The sequence below is a fragment of the Columba livia genome, chromosome 6 (genome assembly GCF_036013475.1).
Source record: "Columba livia isolate bColLiv1 breed racing homer chromosome 6, bColLiv1.pat.W.v2, whole genome shotgun sequence".
NCBI classification, from domain to species: Eukaryota; Metazoa; Chordata; class Aves; order Columbiformes; family Columbidae; genus Columba; species Columba livia.
This window is the reverse complement of record NC_088607.1, coordinates 36,238,615-36,260,997: the sequence shown is the minus strand read 5'-3', so window position 1 is coordinate 36,260,997 and position 22,383 is coordinate 36,238,615. Positions and strand designations below refer to the sequence as shown.

General features: G+C 45.5%; 1 protein-coding gene across 2 annotated transcripts in view; it reads left to right on the top strand.

Moving 5' to 3' along the window:
• CHUK (component of inhibitor of nuclear factor kappa B kinase complex) overlaps positions 1-22,383 on the top strand; it is a 30,104-nt gene that overhangs the window by 1,121 nt on the left and 6,600 nt on the right. The window contains exons 3-15 of one of the 2 annotated variants that reach the window (XM_065068137.1): positions 1,172-1,286; positions 2,863-2,932; positions 5,430-5,518; positions 6,158-6,247; positions 6,422-6,546; positions 10,405-10,512; positions 12,252-12,387; positions 13,411-13,605; positions 13,988-14,090; positions 15,927-16,050; positions 17,237-17,388; positions 18,021-18,082; positions 20,507-20,616. In XM_065068137.1, the coding sequence (XP_064924209.1) occupies positions 1,172-1,286; positions 2,863-2,932; positions 5,430-5,518; positions 6,158-6,247; positions 6,422-6,546; positions 10,405-10,512; positions 12,252-12,387; positions 13,411-13,605; positions 13,988-14,090; positions 15,927-16,050; positions 17,237-17,388; positions 18,021-18,082; positions 20,507-20,616 (1,479 nt within the window). Of the gene's footprint in view, positions 1-1,171; positions 1,287-2,862; positions 2,933-5,429; positions 5,519-6,157; positions 6,248-6,421; positions 6,547-10,389; positions 10,513-12,251; positions 12,388-13,410; positions 13,606-13,987; positions 14,091-15,926; positions 16,051-17,236; positions 17,389-18,020; positions 18,083-20,506; positions 20,617-22,383 lie in introns of both variants that reach the window. The other variant, XM_065068136.1, reaches the window with a different exon arrangement.

Here is a 22,383-nt window from a genome sequence, read left to right as displayed (position 1 = left end):
GAATTTGCACTGTGTGGTGTGTTGAGTTTTAACGTGGTGACATGAGAGCAGCTGCGTGACCCCATACATGCAGCGTGTGCATCTCTAATGTAGCAAACAGGGGAGCTAGGAATTTTTTTCCTCTGTCACATATACAGAATAATGTCTCCTAATGCTCTCATCAGAAACTATGTACCCTATGCTGCCCACCATCCCTCTCCAGCCTGTCACCCTGAGGTACCTGTGAACCAGAGCGTTGAGAACATCAGTGGTAGCTCAGGGTGTTGGTGTCTCACACGGTTGTTCCCTTGTCCTGAGGGTTCCTTCTCCCTCCTAAGAGATTCCAGAGCATGAAATGCTCCATCCCTCTGGTGGCAGCAGGGACTCTGCTCAGTTTTGTTCTCCTTTGTTCCCACTAATGTCTGCAGTGCCCCTGCTCCAACGTGCTTTACCGAACTCCTGCTGTGCCTTCTTGTCGCTCTCGCCTACTTGCTGTAACCACTAACATTGGAGGAAGCCACTTGCACGCAACCTGGGTTTGTGAGCCAGGGCTTGGTGATCACTGTTCTCCTTAGTGTTTTCATCATTCGTGTTTTCTGAATGCAGGCACTGAGCCACACAGCTACAGCTGCTTGTGGTGGCTTCCAGAGGCTTTGGAAGGTGTGCACAGCAGGAATTTGTCTTCAGTTTCTTCTGGATGTGCCCTATTCCCAAGAATAACGTGCGTTAGAAACAGTCAGGAAGCAGCTGTTTGAATTAAGTTGCAGAAATTAATCGTTCCCCGTGTGTCTGGGTTTCACCTGCTTGGTTCTACCACCCTAGTACAGTTCCGCAAGTGTTGGCAGGTTCCTCTGGGTTGGGGAAAACTGTCCCCACGTGCAGAAACAGAGACACGTACATAATGACTTTGTGAGGAATGTGCAGGAATTCAGAACTGGAGCCCCGATATTCGTCATTGAAGGCCCGTACCTTGACTTTGAGATGTCGGTTCTGCTCACCGCTGGTTTGTGTGTTCCCAAGGGATGGGTTTTGTGCACTGGTAGGTGCTGTTTGCAGAGTGTACTTCTCAGCAAGGATACAATTGTGGAACAGAAATTGCACCTGAAATGTAAAAACATGGTTGGTTGACATTTGTTGTCTCATTCTTGCAAAAAAGAAGTCAGAGTTTTCATCCAGCTTTCCTTGTGCTTAGGTTGAACCATCCCAATGTAGTAAGAGCCTGTGAAGTTCCCGAGGAGATGAACTTTCTGGTTAACGATGTTCCTCTGCTGGCGATGGAATATTGTTCAGGGGGTGACCTCCGGAAGGTAACATCTGCTTTGCAATATGTAGCAAAATAAGTGGAGTTAATGCTTTTCTGTAACTGTGGTTGTCTGTGAAACCGTGTATGTTCTGTGGTGCTTTTCTTTTTAGGTACAGGTGTGCAGAAGAAAATGTAAAGTGGGAAAAAAAACCAAACAATCACACATGGGAAACGAGACTTGTGTTTTTGAAACCTGATGGCAGAGCAATCCAAGGGCAGATCTCTTTTATCCTGAAGCAGTGTGTCCTTTCATGGCTTTAGCATTAATACAACTTCCCACCGTCTCGATAATTGCACCCATCGCGTTTGGCTTTGCTGCAGCTTGTCTCTGTCTGGAGTCTGGTCTGATTTTAGTTCCTATGTATCCCAGTAGAGTTCCTGCTCCCTTTCTATTGCAGCCAGATTCAGTGGTGAAGAAGCAAACCCCTGTTGGTTAAGGTTTGCTTAGAAATCACCTCATCTAAGTGATCAGGAAGCTTATTTTTCTGTTGTTGTTTCTGTTATGGGAGCTAAATACCACTGGAGGAACATGAGCAGATGTTGAATGCAATAACTGCGACGGCAGCTGGTGTATCAGTAACTTACTGGGCCTCATTTTGTGTCTTCAAGTTGTTCAAAACAGTAGGGACAATATTAAGAGTTGGTTTTAAGGTTGGTAACAAGAGGATGTGGTTATATATGAAAATAGCATTTGGATGTTGGAAACATGTGGCTGACCAGGTTCTTGGTCACGCTTGCGTGTTGATTTTTGCAGTAAAAGTTTTGAGACTACTTGAAGGTAAATTGGAGACCCTGGCCAAGAAATTTGGGATTATGTTAGATGTACTTGTAATGCAGTATTTGATAATTCAATTTCCAATGCATCCTTAGAAGTTGCATAGATGCTGGGACAATTTAGGAGGTAACATGCTTTGTTTAATTTGGTTGCATGTAATGCTTTGTTCCTTAAAGAAAAGATGCATGTTTTTATTTCTGATCCTGCTGCTCTCTAAATCTTCTTCGTATGCTCGCTTGGCATCATTTGTATTTTGCACCGCTATTAATTTCTTGTTGCACATCTGCAATCTTCCATAAAGCCTGGAAAAGCATCGGCTTCTGTCTGCGTGCCGCACACATATTCGGAGCGGTGTTGTGGGCTCTGCACTTGGTTTCTGACTTTGCCCCTCTCCTCCTTTGGTGTTCAGCACATCTACCCAGAACTTACTGCTTCGGGTATTTGTGGCGTTCCCAAATCCCATCAAGCCAAACTTCAGCAGTTGAGGAATGGGCAGATTCCAGGAGCCTCAGGGCCCCCACTGCCTGCAGCCATACGGCCCTGCCTGTGTCTCTTGTCCATTTGCTTTCTGATGGCTTTCGTGATTCGTGAGCACTCCAAATCTACTTTTCAACCCCATCTCTGCACCATAAGTTTTCCTTTTGTTTTCTCTTTTCCCCCAATTTCACAAAGCCAACTGCCTCATTCAACTGGAGTTATATTTGAGCCGTCCTGTTTTCTGCGTCCTGTCAGCAGGGGATGGAAGATGTTGTTCTTGACTGTTAACGGTTGCATTGTAGTCTAACCATCTTTTTCTTTACTGTAGTTGCTAAACAAACCGGAAAACTGCTGTGGACTTAAGGAAAGTCAAATACTGTCCCTGCTTAGCGATATTGGTACGTAGTCTAATGCCTTAGTGCTTTTCTCATGTTGTGTATTTGGGTTTTTTTAATCATATGTGATGGCATTTTGCTTTTTCAGCTGACCATGTAATGAGAACAGGGTGTTAAAACAAATCAGGTTTCTGTTCCAGAGGAAGGACTTGGTATCCCTGCTGATCGCAGGGATGAGCAGCTCGCACTAACAACCCTCTGTGGAATGGGATTGGAAAAGCCATGTAGTGGTCAGTTGTACATAACTATGACCTTAACCTTCTGTTTTAAGGTCACAGTTTCTGTTCAAACCTCATGGCTCTGGAGATGCCAAACTGCACATCACCTGAATGTGATTTTTACAAGCTGAAAAAGCAATAAGCAATGTGAGAAGTGCTGGAGTTGCCCTGTTGCTTCTCTGTGTAGGGTTTGCTGTACTAGGAGGGACAGTACAGTGGTAGGACAGTACAGAGGAGATGATAACCTGGAGTGGAGCTGAGGGCAAGGTGGGTGAGAGCATAGCAGAAGGGGAAGCCAACCATGCCTCGGCTAGTCCAGCAGTCTTCTGGCTAATGAGATTTGCTCTCAACTGAGGGGTAATTAGGTGAGCAATCACGCAGTGCCATACGTGGTTGTGCTACTGTGGAAATGGTGTCTGAGAAAGCAGAGTCTGGGAGCTCTGTGGGAGTTTGTTCCCTCTGGGGACAGCCCCTGTGTAGATTGGCTTAACCTAGTCACAGAGTTTTGTTTGTAGCGGTGGGAGTGACAGAATGGGGCTGTTAGATTGGTGCAGAAGTAATTGCGGTTTTGGAATGTGAGTTTTAAATCACTGTACCTAGGCTCAAACACATCTTTATTAATCAAAATAGGAACCGTTGCAATCAACACATTTTTACCAATGAGAAACAAGTTTGTTTTTTCCTGCAGCATAAAAATCTGTGTTTTGGGATTTGATGAACTCTTGGACAGCATTTTCGGTTGTGAAAGCATTTTCCCTGAAGAAAGTTGTCGAGATGCTTGAGCAAGTGGGGTTGGTTGGTGAGAGCTCAGGTGAATGTGGCGGACAAGGCGAAACTTCGTAGCCCCATTCATTCCACCTTTGCAGCGCTGGTTGTGCGGCGTGTGGTCAGGCGTTGTCGTGGGGAGGAATTGGGCCCTTTCTGGTGACCAGGTGTTGCAGTTTTCAGTGCATCTCCTCGATTTGCTGAGCAGACTTCTCTGCTGTGGTGGTTTGGCCCGGATTCAGAAAGCTGCAGTGGATGAGAGCGACAGCAGAGCACCAAACAGTGACCGTGACGTTTTTTGGTGCAAGTTTGACTTTGGAAAGCGCTTTGGACATTCTCCTTGGTCCAACCACTGAGCTGTCATCGCTAGATGTCATATAAAATCCACTTTTTGTTGCATGTCACAATCTGATCAAGAAATGGTTCATTATTATAACAGAATCGTAGAATGTCCTGGGTTGGAAGGGACCCACAAGGATCATGGAGTCCAACTGCTGTCCCTGCCCAGGACACCCCACAGGTCACCCCTTGTGTGTGAGGACGTTGTCCTGTCTCTTCTTGAACACTGTCAGGCTGGGGCTGTGACGCCTCCCTGGGGAGCCTGTTCAGTGTCCAGCACCTCTGGGTGAAGAACCTTTTCCTCATGTCCAATTGACCCTCCCCTGGCACATTTTCCCGCATAGAATAAGAGAAGGCGACACTTCAAAACGACCATTTTTCTGATTTTCATCCAGCTCCTGACACACCCATTTATCAAGCTTTTTTACCTTTCCAATTTGCTTCAAATGCTGAGCAACTGTAGGAGGGTCGACGTTGAGCTCTTCGGCAGCTTCTCGTGTAGCTGTGCGAGGATCAGCTTTGATTGCTCTCTGTTGGTCGTTGTCACCATCCGATGGCGGCCACCGTGCTCCTCATCTTCAAGGCTCTCGCCTTGTTGAGCCACCACTGTGCTGTACGTTCATCAACAGTTCTGGGCCAAATGCCTTGTTGATGCTGCGAGTTGTCTCCGCTGCTTTACGACCCATTTGGAACTCGAATAAGAAAACAGCTCAAATTTGCTTTTTGTCTAAAATCATTTCCGTAGCCTGAAATAAATATAAAATAAACAGCAAGTAATAAGTTAGTAGCAAAAAAAAAAAAAGACATAGAGCAAGAAAAGCACGTTGCAGTGGTGTATAACGTAACCACTTTTATTTAAGTATATATTCCAATATCAAACAGCAAATTTCAACAGTGCAAAAGCTGCAATTCCTTTTGCACCAACCTAAATAGTTTGAGCACCCCGATTCATACCAGTAGAAGCCTTGAGCCCTTAGTTTTGGTGTTGCCAATACCGAGCAGGGCATTGCTGGCAGCACCAGCATCTTGCATAACGTGCTCACCTATATAAATAGGTCTTTCTGTTATCTTGCGTCATTATTGATGTCAACCCCAAAGTGGGGGTATTAGATTTTTATTAGATGTATCTTTAAGCAGTGTGAGTTTATTTTCTATTAAAGCAAACACGTGTCTTGCAGGGTCTGGTATCCAGTATTTGCATGAAAACAGAATTATACACAGAGATTTGAAGCCTGAAAATATTGTTCTTCAGGATGAAGGTGGGAAGGTAAGTCAGGTGGCATCAGCGACACCCCCGCTGTTGTTTCTGGAAGTTGCCTGCAGCTTTATCTTGCCTGAGAGAAATAAAAGAGAACAAGTGGTTTGTGGCATCGAACTCAGCTGAAAACTGCACTGTGAATTTACTGAAAGTTTATGACTTCTTGAAGCCACAACTCCTATTTTGCTTATTCTTAAATCCTTGTTGTTAAAAACGAACAAGTTTTGCTCCCGTTTGAGAACGTTGCCGGCAACAGAACGTGAATGAGGTGAGATTGTAGCGCATCCCTGTGTGTGTGGCTTTGCGGGCTGCGTGTAAAATTGAGCTGGTTCTCAGTCAGCCTGATGAATTTCTTAGTGAAAATTGTTTGCTCTGTTGGTGCTCTTTAAACAAATAACTTCAAATTCCCAGATAAAAAGCTTAGGTGCTCTGTCTGTGTTAAGACAGATGGGTAACGCCAGCTTATGTGGTGAGACAAGTCTTAATGCCGCGCTACATGTCAAACCTTTGCCATGGACTTTCTCCAGAACTTCCATTCTGGTTTTCCTGAGCGTATGCCATGGATGTCACTGCACAGATTTTGGGTTGTTTCATGGGGATTTTTTCTCTGAATTTGCTCTTCTGATGAGCTATTTAAACTGTCCGCAGATTGTTCACAAAATAATAGACCTGGGATATGCAAAAGATCTGGATCAAGGAAGTTTATGCACCTCATTTGTTGGAACATTACAGTATTTGGTAAGATGTTTCTTTTTCGTGTGCGCGAGTGAAGTGATTCTGCCACATTTCGTAGAATCACACAAGTGTGTGTCACTGACCTGTCACAGACACAGTTTTGTCTCTGCAGAAATGTAAGGAAAACAGATGACCTGAAATACCACTTTCCAAGTGTCTTTTTGTGATCGTTTTTAGGCTCCAGAACTCTTTGAGAATAAATCCTACTCGGTTACTGTTGATTACTGGAGCTTTGGAACGATGGTGTTTGAATGCATTGCAGGATTTAGACCTTTCTTGCATAATCTACAGCCATTTACCTGGTAAGACACTTATTCTGCGAGAGGTGACGCCAATAGGAGTGACAGCAACTGCGGGTGCTGAGGTGACAGCGTGAGCCAGAGCGATACATTGATTGTTAATTAAGTGCTGAGACTGGTGGCCTGCAAAGCTTTGCAGAAGCCATTGATATTTCAGTACTTTATAACAGGAAAAAAAGGTAAATTTGAGGTTTTTATCCAAGTATCAGCTTAAAAATTATTATATTTTAACAAAAAGTAATTTCAATCAATATGTTGCAGTAGTTTCCTTTTTAACTGCTTACTCTTGGAATTTTATTATTTTAATAGTTCAATATTTGCTGCATTTTTCCAACATGGGAAAACTTGATGTTCTATTGTACATAGCAGAAAACGAATGAATGAGATTAGAAACAGCTCTTCCCCATCTGTAAAAACAGGAAGAAAAGGGTGCCGGCCACGTGCCTGTAGCTGCAGTTTGGAAATGCCGTCTTTGTCCTAAAAGGAGAGTTTGTTTTCTAAAGCTATTAGACTTTTTGGTGCTTCTGCAATCAATTGCCCCTTTACAAAAGGAACATCGTCAGGATATCCACAAAGGGGAATGAAGAATGATTTCAAGGTCTTGGGAAGGATGGTGAAAGACACAGGGGCTCAAGTGATCTTTTCTTCACTCCTTCCATCTTCAAGGGACGATGTGGGATGGAATAGGAAAATTCAGTCTCTAAATGGTTGGCTCCAAGACTGGTGCTACAGGCAGGGCTTTGGATTTTTTGATAATGGTTGGTTTTATAAGACTCCAGTCTGGACAGTGTCACACGGGAAGAGGTTTATCTCGCAGGGGCAAAAGGATGCTGGGGCAGGAATTAGCTGGGCTCATTTGGAGAGCTCTAAACTAGGCTCGAAGGGGGATGGGGTTGTAGCTGGGCTTGTCCCAGTGGGGCAGCATTCTAAAACTGATGAGGACCGGGTGGCCTCCTATGCCCCTAGGGAGAAATTGGTGTGCTCTGCTCGCTCCCTGAAATGCCTGTACACCAATGCACATAGCATGGGGAATAAGCAGGAGGAGTTAGAATCCTGTGTTCGGTCGGGAGATTATGATCTGGTGGCAATTACGGAAACATGGTGGGACAGTTCACATGACTGGAATGTGGTCATGGATGGCTATGCCCTTTTCAGGAAAGACAGGCCAGCCAGGCGTGGTGGTGGAGTTGCTCTCTATGTGAGAGAGCAACTACAATGTACTAAATTCTGCCCAGGAGTGGATGATGAGCGAGTTGAGAGTGTATGGGTCAGGATCAAGGGGCAGGCTGGCAGGGGTGACACTGTTGTGGGCGTCTGTTACAGGCCACCAGATCAGGCTGAGGAAGTTGATGAGGCCTTCTATGGGCAGCTGAGAGTGGCCTCACAGTCTCAGACCCTGGTTGTTGTGGGGGATTTTAACTTCCCTGATGTTTGCTGGAAGGACCATTCAGCCAGCCAGCCACAGTCCAGGAGGTTCCTCCAGTGCACTGATGATAACTTCCTCATGCAGATGGTGGAGGAGCCCACTGGGAGAGGTGCAATGCTGGATCTCATCCTCACTAACAAGGAGGGTCTGGTCGAAGCAGTAAAGGTTGAGGGCTGCCTGGGTTGCAGTGACCATGAGATGGTGGAGTTCAGCATCTTGTGTGGCAGGAACAGAATAGCAAGTAGAATTGCAACCCTGGACTTTAGCAGGGCTAACTTTGGCCTTTTCAAGCAATTGCTGGGGGAAATCCCATGGGCAAGACTGCTTGAAGGAAAAGGGGCCCAAGATAGCTGGATTGCATTCAGAGATTGCTTCTTCCACGCTCAGGATCAGAGCATCCCCACACGAAGGAAGTCAAGGAAGGGAGCCAGGAGGCCTGCGTGGTTGAATAGGGATCTGTTGGGTATGCTCAAGCAGAAGAGGAGAGTTTACAGGTCATGGAAGCAGGGGCTGGCCACTTGGGAGGAATATAAGGCTGCTGTTAGAGGATGTAGGAAGGCAGCTAGGATAGCCAAGGCCTCCTTAGAATTACAGCTGGCGAGAGGGGTCAAGGACAGCAAAAAGAACTTTTTCAAATACATAGCAGGTAAAACTAATACCAGAGGCAATGTAGGCCCACTGATGACTGGGGTGGGTGCCCTGGTGGCAGAAGATACAGAGAAGGCAGAATTACTGAATGCGTTCTTTGTCTCTGTCTACTCTGCCGGAGGCTGTCCTGGGGAGCCCTGTACCCCTGAGACCCCGGATGAAGCCAGGTCAATGGAGGAGTTTGCTTTAGTCCATGAGGACTGGGTTAGGGAGCAATTAAATAGCCCGGACATCCATAAATCCATGGGTCCAGATGGGATGCATCCGCGGGTGCTGAGGGAGCTGGCTGAAGTCATTGCTGGACCGCTCTCCATCATCTTTGCCAAGTCTTGGGAAACGGGGGAGGTGCCCGAGGATTGGAGGAAAGCAAATGTCACACCAGTCTTCAAAAAGGGCAAGAAGGAGGACCCGGGTAATTATAGACCGGTCAGCCTCACCTCTGTCCCTGGGAAAGTAATGGAACAGCTTCTCCTTGGTGCCATCTCAAGGCATATCAAGGATAAGAGGGTTACTAGGGGCAGTCAGCATGGCTTTACCAAGGGTAAGTCATGCTTGACCAACCTCATAGCCTTTTATGAGAATGTAACAAGGTGGATGGATGATGGCAGAGCGGTGGATGTGGTCTACCTTGGCTTCAGTAAAGCCTTTGACACAGTCTCCCACAGCATCCTCACAGCTAAGTTGAGGAGGTGTGGTCTAGACAATAGAGTAGTGAGGTGGGTTGCAAACTGGCTTAAGGAGAGAAGCCAGAGAGCGGTAGTCAATGGTGCGGAGTCTAGTTGGAGGCCAGTATCTAGTGCAGTGCCTCAGGGGTCAGTACTGGGGCCAATATTATTCAATATATTCATTAACAATTTAGACGAGGGAATAGAGTGCACTATCAGCAAGTTTGCTGATGACACCAAGCTGGGAGGAGTGGCTGACACGCCAGAAGGCTGTGCTGCCATCAGAGACCTGGACAGGCTGGAGAGTTGGGCGGGGAATAACCTAATGAAATTTAACAAGGGAAAGTGTAGAGTCCTGCATCTGGGCAGGAACAACCCCAGGTTCCAGTATGGGTTGGGAAATTACATATTAGAGAGCAGTGTAGGGGAAAGGGACCTGGGGGTCCTGGTGGACAACAGGGTGACCATGAGCCAGCACTGGGCCCTTGTGGCCAGGAAGGCCAATGGCATCCTGGGGTGTATTACAAGGGGGGTGGCTAGTAGATCGAGAGAGGTCCTCCTTCCCCTCTACTCCGCCCTGGTGAGACCACATCTGGAATATTGTGTCCAGTTCTGGGCCCCTCAGTTCCAGAAGGACAGGGAACTGCTGGAGAGGGTCCAGTGTAGGGCAACAAAGATGATTAAGGGAGTGGAGCACCTCCCTTATGAAGAAAGGCTGAGGGAGCTGGGGCTCTTTACTTTGGAGAAGAGGAGACTGAGGGGTGACCTTATTAATGTTTATAAATATATAAAGGGTGAGTGCCATGAGGATGGAGCCAGGCTCTTCTCGGTGGCAAACAGTGATAGGACAAGGGGTAATGGGATCAAGCTGGAACACAAGAGGTTCCACTTAAATTTGAGAAGAAACTTCTTCTCAGTGAGGGTGACAGACACTGGCCCAGGCTGCCCAGGGAGGTTGTGGAGTCTCCTTCTCTGGAGACATTCAAAACCCGCCTGGACATGTTCCTGTGCGACCTCACCTAGGTGTTCCTGCTCCAGCAGGGGGATTGGACTGGGTGATCTTTTGAGGTCCCTTCCAATCCCAAACATACTGTGATACTGTGAAAGGATTTTATTTTCTAGGCATGAAAAAATCAAGAAGAAGGATCCAAAGCACATCTTTGCTTCTGAGGAGATGAATGGAGAGGTTCGCTTTAGTACACATTTGCCGCAGCCTCACAGCCTCTGTAGGTAAGTGCATCCTTGTGGTGACATGGGATAATTTCTGGTATGTCTTTCAAAATGAGGGCTCCTCCTTCTTTATCTCAAGTGCTGAGGGGTCCTTCTTTGTCCCAAGGAGTGTTTCAAGCTCCTCGCAAGGCAGCACTTGCTGCTGTGGAACAGCTCTCAGCCATATGGCTCTTTTTGGATCCTTGGGGCGGTACTTGTGTTGGGAAAACTGCAGCAAGTCCAGCAGAGACCACAAAGATGGTCGGAGCCTGTTGACTGGAGCGTGCAAGTAGAGGCCTTCAAAGCTGGGCTGCTTCAGTGCGGCAAACAGAGAGCAAAGTGGGATCTAATTTTGTCTTCTGCTGTCTTTTGGGGTGTTACAACAGACCTAAGCTGCTCTTACAGGAGCAAAGTGAAAGGATGAAAGGCAACAGCGCAAGTTACAAGGGCACAGGAAAATGTTTCCCTGTGCTAGTGACATGTCCCTGGGACAGAGCCCCAGGCAGTGGGGGATCTCCTGTGGGGACACAGTCCTGGGGAGCCAGCTGTAGTTGTGGCCTCAGCCCTGCTGTGGGCCAGGGCTCAGAACAAACACCTCCAGGAGGGCCTTAAGCCTGAATTAACTATAGAATCAGATACATTTTGGTTGGAAGAGACCCCCAAGATCACTGAGTTCAACCTTAACCCACCCCTGGCACTGCCCCATGTCCCTGAGAACCTCACCTCCGTCTGTCCAACCCTCCAGGGATGGTGACTCCAGCACTGCCCTGGGCAGCCTGTTCCGATGCCCCACAGCCCTTTGGGGAAGAAATTGTTCCCAGATCCAACCTCAACCTCCCCTGGCGCAACTTGAGGCCGTTTCCTCTGCTCCTGGCGCTTGTTCCTGGGGAGCAGAGCCCGACCCCCCCGGCTCCAAGCTCCTTTCAGGCAGTTCAGAGATCAGAAGGTCTCCCCTCAGCTCCTGTTCTCCAGCTGAACCCCCAGGTCCCTCAGCCGCTCCCATCACACTTGTGCTCCAGCCCCTCACCAGCTCTGTTGCTCACCTTTGTTCACCAGGTTTGTTGGTCTGTACCAAGTCAGGAATCAGACTTTGATTGTTTGTCACTTAATTAGCACTCATGTCTTCAGATATGCCCAGTAGTGCAGTGCAGCTCCTTGCCACTTGCAGATTTCTAGGAATACTGGAATCGAGAATGAAATAAGTGGCTTTGTGCCAGTGTTTCAGGCTTTTTGCACTGTGTACTGCCTTTAAAGACATTTTTGACAATAAACTTATAGGCTTCTTGTGTGAATAAACACGGAAGAGAACCTTCCAGGAGGCTCTGCAGCATGGGGATGGTTATTCCGCAGGCAAGGCTTTGAAAACTATTTGATTTTACATGTACCATGGGTGAGTTTTGGGGGAAAAAGAACCAAAATACGATTCTACCCCTTACCCATTTTGACACACCTTACTGATGTGTGGATACTCTCTGAGCCAGAAGCAGAAGTGCTGTGCGAGGTCTGTTGGATGGGGCTGTGCTCCTGCCAAGGTTGGTGGGGGCTGTTGTTGCCATGGAGATGCTCACTCTGTATGAGTTTTCCTCCCTCCCGGGCTTTCCCTGCTCTCAGAATGAGTGACTGCAACAAAACTGCGGTTCTTCACAAGTGTTCTGCACCAAAAAATTATCACCTTATTGTTGTTGTAAGACCCTTTTTCCTAAGTGGACTGGGTGTTGGAGAATATCTGCCTTCTCTTTCTTACAGCCCTTCTGTTTTAGTTTAATTGTAGAGCCAATGGAAAATTGGTTGCAGTTGATGCTGAACTGGGATCCACAACAGAGAGGTGGAAGTTCAGATCCTGAGACTGGCTGTGCAAAGTGTTTCCAACTAATGGATCACATACTGAATTTGAAGGTGAGTGAGTAACTGGGTTTAGCAGCCTACTGAGAGCATCTCAGAGGACAGGAAGTGTGTTTGGTGGAGCAAAGCTAAGATCGTGGCATCAACCAGCTGCAGGAGCGTGAGGAATGTTTCTATCGATATCGGGAAGTGAGTGAATGTACAGCGTGTCCAGTACATATCTGAAAGCAAAATAACACCAGCAATATTAATCTCTAGCTTTACACTTGGAACAGAAGAATGAGCCTGTGTTATTGCCTGTCATCTCAGAAAGGACCTGCCAAGATCAAATAATGGTTTAATATATTTTTTCCTGAACTCCACTACTAATGCTGTGGCCTCCAAGTAGTATAGCAGTACCTGCACTAGAACAGAGATTACATTCACCTGACTCTTCCCCTCCAAGTAATTACTGGAGCTTTGCTGGAGTCAGACTAGCTGAGGGGAGCATGTGTAGAAACCAGAGGATAGTTTTGCTTGGTCTCGAAGAATTCCGAAGGAATTAAAACCCGAAACACAAGATGTTGTGCCCATAATTGGGACTTGTCAAAATCCATATATTGTGGTGTGGTGTGGGTGCCACAGTCTCTGCCAAGATATAGTAAAATATAAGGGAGGGCCGTAGGAGCGGTGAGAAGACAAGCACTGGGATGTAACAGCTTTTTGGTATGGAGGGATTAGAGAAAATGGGTCTCCTGTTCGTGGGAGCGTTACTGGCCAGCACTGGTGGCACCAGGGCTCAAGATGTCCCTTGCACTCGCTTGTCACCATTCCTCTGATGTCATTAAGCTGCAGCAGGGCTTGTGGAGGCTTACTGGGTTTGATGTTTTCTCTGGTATTAAGTTCAAAGTTACAGGTTCAGGCTTCCAGTTTTGTTGTGGGGCTTTGCTGCTGAATGTGATCACCGTGGTCAGTGAAACTCAAATGATGCTCTCAGAACGTTAGAGAGTGTTAATTGCCACATACTCCCTGCCAGGCCTTTGTGTCCTTTGTCTTCGATAGCCAGTGGCTTGTAATCAACTTCCACTCTTTTTACAGATAGTACACATCCTGAACATGACCTCTGCCAAGATCATTTCGTTTCTCTTGCGTCCCGAGGAAAGCCTTCATTCCCTTCAGACTCGGATTGAGGGTGAAACTGGAATAAGTACTGGAAATCAGGAACTGCTGTTGGAAACAGGGATTTGCCTGGATCCTCGGAAACCTGCTTCCCAGTGTGTTATTGATGGCGTAGTAAGAATGATTTTATGTAATGTCTTTCACATTCTCAGAGTATATAAAATCTTAGAGAAGATATGTTGCCTTAATCTTTTCCCACCAGGGACAGTTTGCTATGTAAGTGTAGTAACTCATAAAGTAACTTGAATAAACTCACATTATTTCCTTTGTCAGGTAATATAAGCAGATTCCTATAGTTATACTCTGTCTAAATATTGAAATAAAGTAACTTGCTAGGAAAGGGTCCTGTGTTTCTGTGAGATCTATCAAAATCAGGTTTTTTGCATCCGATAAGAATTAAGTGTCTGTCCACAATAATTAGTTCATGATGTAACCAGGACCCTGTGGGTTAGTAGGAGCTATGTTTGAGTTTTCTCTTGTTCTCTTTCCTCACCAGAGAGGCTGGGATAGCTACATGGTCTATTTGTTTGATAAAAGCAAAACTGTCTACGATGGACCCTTTGCTTCTCGGAGTCTGTCTGACTGTGTAAATTACATTGGTAAGTGTGCCGGAGGACAGCTGGGGACTGAAAGCTCTGCTTCTGTAATAAGAAGGTAGATGTGCCGTAAAAATCTCTGTGTTCATCCTAAGGGGCACAGTCTCATTCAAAGAGGACTGTTTAAGAACCCAGAGCAGCCTGTCAAAGTTTCATCTAGAGTGCTGTATCTCCACATTTTGTAGATAAAACAGTTCAGAGAATTTATTGCCAGCACTTTGGGAACTCTCCTCTAGAGCAACTTAAGAATTCATTTAAGATTTTTGCCCTTGTATTAAGTTCTGTGTGCTGAACAGCATTTAGAACCCGAGGGAATGGCAGAAGGTGTGCTGGGGAGGGTTGGTTGGACATTAGGAAAAGGTTCTTCACCCAGAGGTGCTGGACACTGGAACTGGCTCCCTAGGGAGGGAAAATGAAATGACATTAACCCCTGTCAGTTAGAACTGTTGTGGCCTAAACTTGACATGCCTTAACCAACTTTTTAATACAAAAAGGCCACTTTTATTAAGAACAGCAAAAGGATTTAATATAATCTGACTAACAAATTTTGAGAGATAATTTATAATACATTATTTGCACAGATAGGAACATTCATAAGTAGAATCATAGAATCATTTTGGTTGGAAAAGACCCTTAAGATCAAGTCCAGAGTGGCTGGGGTTGAAGGGACCTCTGGAGATCACCCAGTCCAACCCACCTGCTAACGCAGGGTCACAGAGCAGATCACACAGGGTCACGTCCAGGTGGGTTTGAATGTCTCAGAGCAGGAGACTCCACACCCGCTCTGGGCAGCCTGGGCCAGGCTCTGGCACCTCCCAGCAAACAAGTTTCTCCTCATGTTCAGATGGACCCTCCTGTGTTTCAGTCTGTGCCCGTTGCCCCTCACCCTGTCGTTGGGCACCACTGAACAGAGTCTGGTCCATCCTCTGACACCCACCCTGGATATATTTATCGTCTTGAGATAACACCCCTCTCAGCTTCTCTTCTCCAGGCTGAACAGCCCCAGATCTCTCAGGCTTTTCTCATATAAATGCTCCAGACCCCTCAGCATCTTCATAGCTCTCCACTGGAGTCTCTCTTGTAATTCCTTGTCTTTCTTAAACTGGGGAGCCCAGAACTGGACACAGTACATTTGCAGACCAGGTGTGGAAGCTGCTTCTCTCGCGTTCCCTGAAATGACAGCAGTCATCTGCAGGACCTAATATACCTCTGTGAAGGTATATATGTACCAAATATACCTGTATGAAGGGCTTTGTATGCCCCTGTCACAGGACGGGAGACGTCTATTGAGATACTGCACAAAAAGGAAACCTTGTGATGTACAGTTACTGTTAAATAGCTTCATGTTCTTTGGCCTGGTGCTGCAGAAGCTACGCTGCTTTTCCTTCTCTCAGGTTCATTCTGTTTGTTTCTTTCTGTGTTGTTGTGGGCTATTTTATTCTGGGGAGTCTCATTGCATGACATCATTGCTCTGAATCTATTGGAGTGAAGGCTTTTTACAACATGATTATTGATATCCCAAATGCACTGACAGTTTCCTGTCTCTATAGGGGAACACACAAATCCTGCATCTTTTCCCCTTAAACATTTGCATCAGAAATCTGGGAGGAAATATACAAAAGATTCAAAGACATTTTCAGATGAAACACACATCAGGAAAGTGACCAATATCAATAGTTTATGTGGAGCAATTAGGCAGTGTCATGTAAAAACTGAGCAGATCTGACATGGCTTGAGATCTTAGTTCAGGTACCTGAAGGAGGAATTAGGACTGTTTTAAGCAGGTCCTTTTCTAGTTGTCCTTTCATTCGTCTACAATTACATTTTTCTTGTATTCAGTACAGGACAGTAAAATCCAACTGCCGATTCCTCAGCTGCGCAAGGTGTGGGCAGAAGCAGTTCACTACGTGATCGGGCTAAAAGAAGATTATAGCAGGCTTTTCCAGGGCCAGAGAGCTGCCATGTAAGTTGTTACTCCTCATTCAGAAGATTCATTATTATGCAAATACAGAGACTCTTTCCATGGAAATATACATCTTGGGGACTTTTGGTTACCCCAAGTTTTACAGCCGTCTGCTCTTCTATACTTCTATTTTATAAACCTTATTTGGGCTGGGAACTTATTCCACTCTAGGAATTTTGCCTCACGGGGCCTGACATTGATAATAAATGGAAAAACTTGAACCTTGAAGATAGTCCCAGACTCGCAGAATGGCTGAGGCTGGTGGTCTCAGCAGGTCACCCAGTCCCAGCCCCGCTCAAGCAAGGTCACGTAGAGCTGGTTGCCCAGGACCATGGCCAGATGGCTTTTAAATACCTCCAAGGATGGAGACTCCACAGCCTCGCTGGGCAACCCGTGCCAGTGCTTTGCAACACTCACAGTAAAAAGAGTTTCCTGGTGGTCAGGGGGAACTTTCTGTGTTTCAGTGTTTTGCGCATTGCCTCTTGTTCTGTCACTGGGCACCATGTCTTTGCACTCTTCTTTCAGGTATTTAAATACATTAATAAGATCCCCCTCTGAGCCTTCTCTTCTCCAGGATGACGGTCCCAGCTGGTTCAGCCTTTCCTCAGAGGAGAGCTGCTCCAGTCCCTTAATAATCTTCATAGCCCTTCAGTGTGTCCAGGTCTCTGGTGTGCTGGGGAGCCTGGAACTGGACCCAGGTGTGGCCCCAGTGGTGCTGAGCAGAGGGAAAAAATCACCTTGACCTGCTTGCAGCACTCCTAATGCAGCCCAGGATGGTCGTTTCACAAGTGGCAGGAGGAGCGGAATGGTTTGTTATATTTGTAGGGTTTTATCCTATGATGGAATCACAGAATGGGCAGTGTCACACATCTCAAGTAACAAAGGTGCTGGCACTCACCAGGGGCAACAGGCACCACAGCACCCTGGAAATGCTCTACACCGCAAAGACTGTTCAACTGAGCTTCCCAAAAAAAAGTGGGAAATTAGGAAAAACTTTCCCTTTTGCTTGCTTAGGACCTGCAGCTTCTGAGGACGTGAAATGGAGTCTGTGACTCACAGAGACTCCCTGTTCCAAGGATCTTACAACGTTTTTTTGCTATCTATGTCTTTCCTACAGGTAACGTGACATCACTAGCCGTATAAGTCCAGACGCTTTTCAACTAACACATTGTTCTTGTTGCGTTAGGCTCAGTCTTCTGCGGTATAATGCCAACCTAATCAAGATGAAAAACAACATGGTGTCAGCATCTCAGCAACTGAAAGCAAAGCTGGAATTCTTTCGTCAAAGCATTCGCCTCGACCTCGAGAGATACAGTGACCAGATGGCTTATGGCATATGTATGTATTGTGTAATACTTGCCTGGGTGTCTTCTCTGATCCTATAAAGGGTCAGACTGACTATAAAGGATTGAGGGTAAGAACAAGCTTGAAAGAAAGTGAAGGAAGGAGCTTCAGCATCTTTATGGGTGTGTTTTAGCTGGGCGGATACAGGAAAAGAGCAGATGAGGTGAAAAAGCATCAGCAACAGTTTTAATGTCACGTAGGTGCCTGCATCTTACAAATGCTATTTAGGAGAGAGTACTGAGATTTATTCATAGTTTGGATATGTGGCTAAAACTCAAAACTTGAGGCAAAAATTATGACTGAGCTGAAGGATGATGATGGAAAATGGAAAGACTGAGTGAACTGGTTTTGGATGCTCTGTGTTTAATCAAAACTGGCAGTTGTTGAGCTTAATGATGGTGTTTAAAGACTCAAACTTGTTTTACAGCAGTGATTGCAAGCAGTGAAATCCTACCAAAGGGTTTATATGTGAGTTAAGGTCGAGTATGGAGTTGTTAAGTTGCAACTTTACTGCATCTCCGTGATCTCTGGGTCACTACTCTTGCTTAGAGATTCAGAGTCATGTTCTTTGTGTTCAAATGTAAAGTTCAGATCCTTTTATAAGTTATCAACTCTCTTCTCTTAAGCTTCAGAAAAGATGCTCAAAGCCTGGAAGGAGATGGAAGAGAAGGCCTCTCAGTGTGCACAGGTAAGGGATATTAAAGAAGCTTCACTATCGTGCCGTGAAGGAAATCACGGCAAGAATTTAGTGTCCTATGTGCCACTGCTCTGCCCCTGTGGTGTGTTTCATACCCTGCCTGCTGTGGGAATGAGAATATCATTGTGGATGCATTAAAAATGAAACAGTCCCCAGTCACCAGGTTGTTTGAATCTAGTGATTAGAATAAAACCAAAGGAAATGTCACTAGACTCACTCGACTATGTAGGAAAATAGGCTGTAGAGACATGTGATTTAAGAAGAAGAAAGAAATGGTGTTGCTATAGCCAAGAGTCTTTCTGGTGAGATTTATTGCACACAAAAATTTCCATTGCTAAAGCTGAAAATAATACCAATTACTTCAAAATCGCAGTACTTCATTTAGGAGTACAGACCTAAATTTCTGGTATTCTGCACGTAAATATGCAAGTTAGTTTTTAATAAGAGTCATCCTTAAGAAACTTAGAACTAGCAGAACTAGATCCAGTTCTTACTCTGAAGAGTCCTAATAGTTAACAGATGTTTTCACTTGCAGTTTATGGACAGTTGAGCTGACATACTGTCTTTCTGTTTCCCGGAGAGTTAGTTGGGTGTTTTGATTTTACCTCCACTGAAAACCATGAGGAGACAGAGGCCTTTTTGACAGAGAATAATACTGCCTACAGTTCTGTCCAGACCTTTACAGGGAAGGAATAGCTTTTAGCTGTGGAAACTAGGGACAGACTTATGATGATTGTAGTTTATTGTCACAAGCTGTTTCTTTGTCCTTTCTGTTGGATGTACTGAGTGGGATGGGGAAGGCATTCAAAAGGAACGCAACACAAAATCAGCACATTTGTAATGTATTTCTCAGAGTACAGGTCTTTAATCTCAAAAAGTTGTCTCTTTGTGCTCCGTGGTAGTAGCTGAGCTGCAGGAGTGCCAAGAACACGGCATGTTCTGCTGAGCAGGAGCGTCGTGTGGTTTGCTGGGCTGACATCTCACGTTTCGGCAGGGAGTTCATGTATCGGCTCTCATAGTAACACAGAGCACATAATACGTAAAAATCCCAGATGCCATTAGAAACACAAACAATAAATTGCATTGCCTGTTTTTTTTCCCCCTATGAATGAATAGACAGGGACATTCAGGGCCTGGGATCCATCACCTATCTTCATCCACATCAGAAGGTCCTTGGAGCCTTGCCCAAATGATGGACATCAGGGCAGTTGGGATTTCCACTTGATCTCACTGCTGTTTTGCTCTCTAAATTTTGGAATCTTGTTGCTGTCTGTAAGGAAGCAAGAAGGATACAGGAGAGGCTGCGTCTAGCAGAATAGCTCACAGCTGTCAGTGGCTGTTTCCAGAAAAGCAGGGACCTCAACAAATATTTACTTTACAGACCATCAGAATTATGTTCTGTCTTAAAGCTGTGCAGTCCACTTGTACAGCCACACTGTGTCCACTTAGCAGGAATGACACGCTGTGGTATCTCAGTCTATCTGGCGGGCAGCCTAACTTCTGTGAATACAAGAGACACAGTTGTGCTGTCTGGTGAGTCACGGTGCTCCAGATAAAGATGTTTCTGTTGATAACAGGGTTTATTTCACATTTATTTCACAATCTGATTCCCCTTTGATTACGTGGCTTTGTCTTGCTTTATTCTTTCCCTGCAAGACGTGCAGACATCCTCTTCTGGTCAAGAGGTCACATCCCATTTGTATAGCCTCATACTGCATACTTCTGCAAGCTTCAGCAAGGGGTACGTTCTGGAAAACGTTCAGTCTGCTGGTCATACAGCCCTGGCTCGGAAAGGCAAAGCTTAAATATCTCAAAACAGATTTTTCAGAAGGCAGATCAGTGCCCACAGTCCATGGTGCCAAGACCCATTGCGATGACACAATGCTGGGCATCCTCAGTGTGCCTGGCACCACAGAACCTACTCCTTACGCTCAGAAGTGTTGTTGGCTGCCTAACCCAACTTAACTGTGGGGCCTTGGCCTAAGATTGGTGTCTTTTGTATTGCTTTGAGGCAAATGTGAAATACTGGAGAAATGTCAGACTAATGTGCGTGTGGGAGGGTAAAATGTGAGAGCAGCCTCTGTCTGTACTGTAAGAGTAGGAGAAAGAAGATTCACTGCTGGAACATATGTAGAGCAAGAGAGTGTTGTGTGTACACAGCGTGCACCACAAAGATGATTTATGACAAAGCTGATTTTTTTCATTGCTGTTTGTTGGAGAATCGGCTTGAAGTAGTATCGTGCACAGAGAAGATGATAACAGTAAACCTCAGTTATTGCAGCAGCACTCGTGTCAAAGAGCTTTTTTTCCCCTAAACTCTGCATGGAGTCAGCCCGTTACCCAAACAGGTGTTCTGGAGATCTTTATCTACCTTATTGCTCTTCAGATTGATTCATACCTACCTTTCCCCATTAGGCTGAAGATATTGGATATCTGGATGAGCAGATCATGGCCCTGCACACAGAGATTGTAGAGCTTCAGAAGAGTCCATACGCAAGGCGCCAAGGAGAAGTCATGGAGAGCTTGTAAGTCCTTTGCTTATAATTTTTATTGCACATAAATGGATTTTGTGTATTTCGGTGTCTTGAGGGATTTTTTTTTTTAAATCTGTTGATGTTTCCATCAGCGCTTTTGAAATGTACTTCTTGCTTTTTGCAAACCGTGAGTGCAGAGTAGTTTGCAATCATGTTGCTGGTAAAAGGGAAGATCCCACCACTTGTGGCTGTACGTTCCTTCTTCTTGAAGTTGTAATGATCACTTGGCAGCATTATAAGGCAGAATGTGACACTGCTCTCTCTGAAAGCTTGCTGTGCAAGAAAGGTCAACATTCAGGTGCAGGAGTAAACTCATCTAACTTATCTAACTGGCCCTGCAGCCACAGAGTGACTAGACCTATGGAAACCAGGAAAACACAGCTTGGGAGGACAGAAGCACAGAATTATTTTGGTGGGAAGAGACCCTCAGGATCATTGAGTCCAACCATAACCCACCCCGGCACTGCCCCATGTCCTGAGAACCTCACCTCCGTCTGTCCAGCCCTCCAGGGATGGTGACTCCAGCACTGCCCTGGGCAGCCTGTTCCAATCCCCACAGCCCTTTGGGAACAAATTGTTCCTAAATCCAACCTCAACCTCCCCTGGCGCAACTTGAGGCTGTTTCCTCTCGTCCTGTCACTTGCTGCTTGGGAGAAGAGACCAACACCTTCCATTCTCCAACGTCCTTTCAGGCAGTTGTAGGCAGGACACTGTCACTAACCATGAAACATCATATTGGAAGAGGATGGGCCTAAGATACATCTTTGTCTCATCTGAAACATGCAGGGGATTTCTTTTTACATTGGAGAACAGTGAATTTGTTGAGAAGATCATAAGATAATTGTAAAATCCTGCTAACTACCTTCAGTGTGTTTTCAAAGCAAGGATAATCAAGAATTCCTTGATAATTGAATATTTGGAAACTTGAGTATTTCTTTTTTAAAGCATCAAACTATGGAAGAGCTAAATGGTATTACTGATCTTAAGAAGACGTAGGACGTAATTATTGTAGCTTGGACTGTTGCTGAGAGCACAAGTGATAAAAGAGACAGATCAAATAGTCACCCAGATTAAACAGGCGCTAAATCTGTTGTTAATAAGAGCTCTTCTGGGAGGAAATGTCTCTTGGAACAGCATTTGGGTGATCTCAGGGGAAGAAGAGGCCTGGTGAGGGCCCAAAAGCAGAGTTAGATCTGGCTGAACTGCTACTTGTTTCTGACAGACTTTTGATTTAGAGTAAAGATTTGCTCAAGGGTGGAAGCTTCGGTATTTGGCTGCTTTGGAAATATTTGAAAGAAGTAACGTTTATTTAAGGGGAAGAAGAGGAACGCTGTCGTCTTGTTTGTGATGCGGCTGTCTCCATTTGCAGTATATCACTGCAAAATTCAGGCAAAAAAAGTGCAGAACAGGAACAAGGATTTCTTGGGCAGTTGTGCGAAAGTACCTATAGTTACTAAATGAAGTGTTGTAATTAAGGATACTATGGAAAGAAAGCACAACCTGAATCCTGTGAAAATTTGAAACTGAAAGTAACGTCCAGTTGGCGTGGTTATCTGAGAAGGAAATTAATAATTGGAGGAAAAGAGAAAGAGCTTCTGGGGAAGAGTTGGTTTCCCTCACACAAAGGCCATCCCTGTGTTCCAAATGTCGTACTTGTGTTCTGGCTGTAGAAGAAGGTGACAGCTCCAGTGCATGAGGTTCAGCAAAGCGTAACTTTAACATAATGCTTTCTGTTTCCTTGAGTCATCTGCTCGTTGA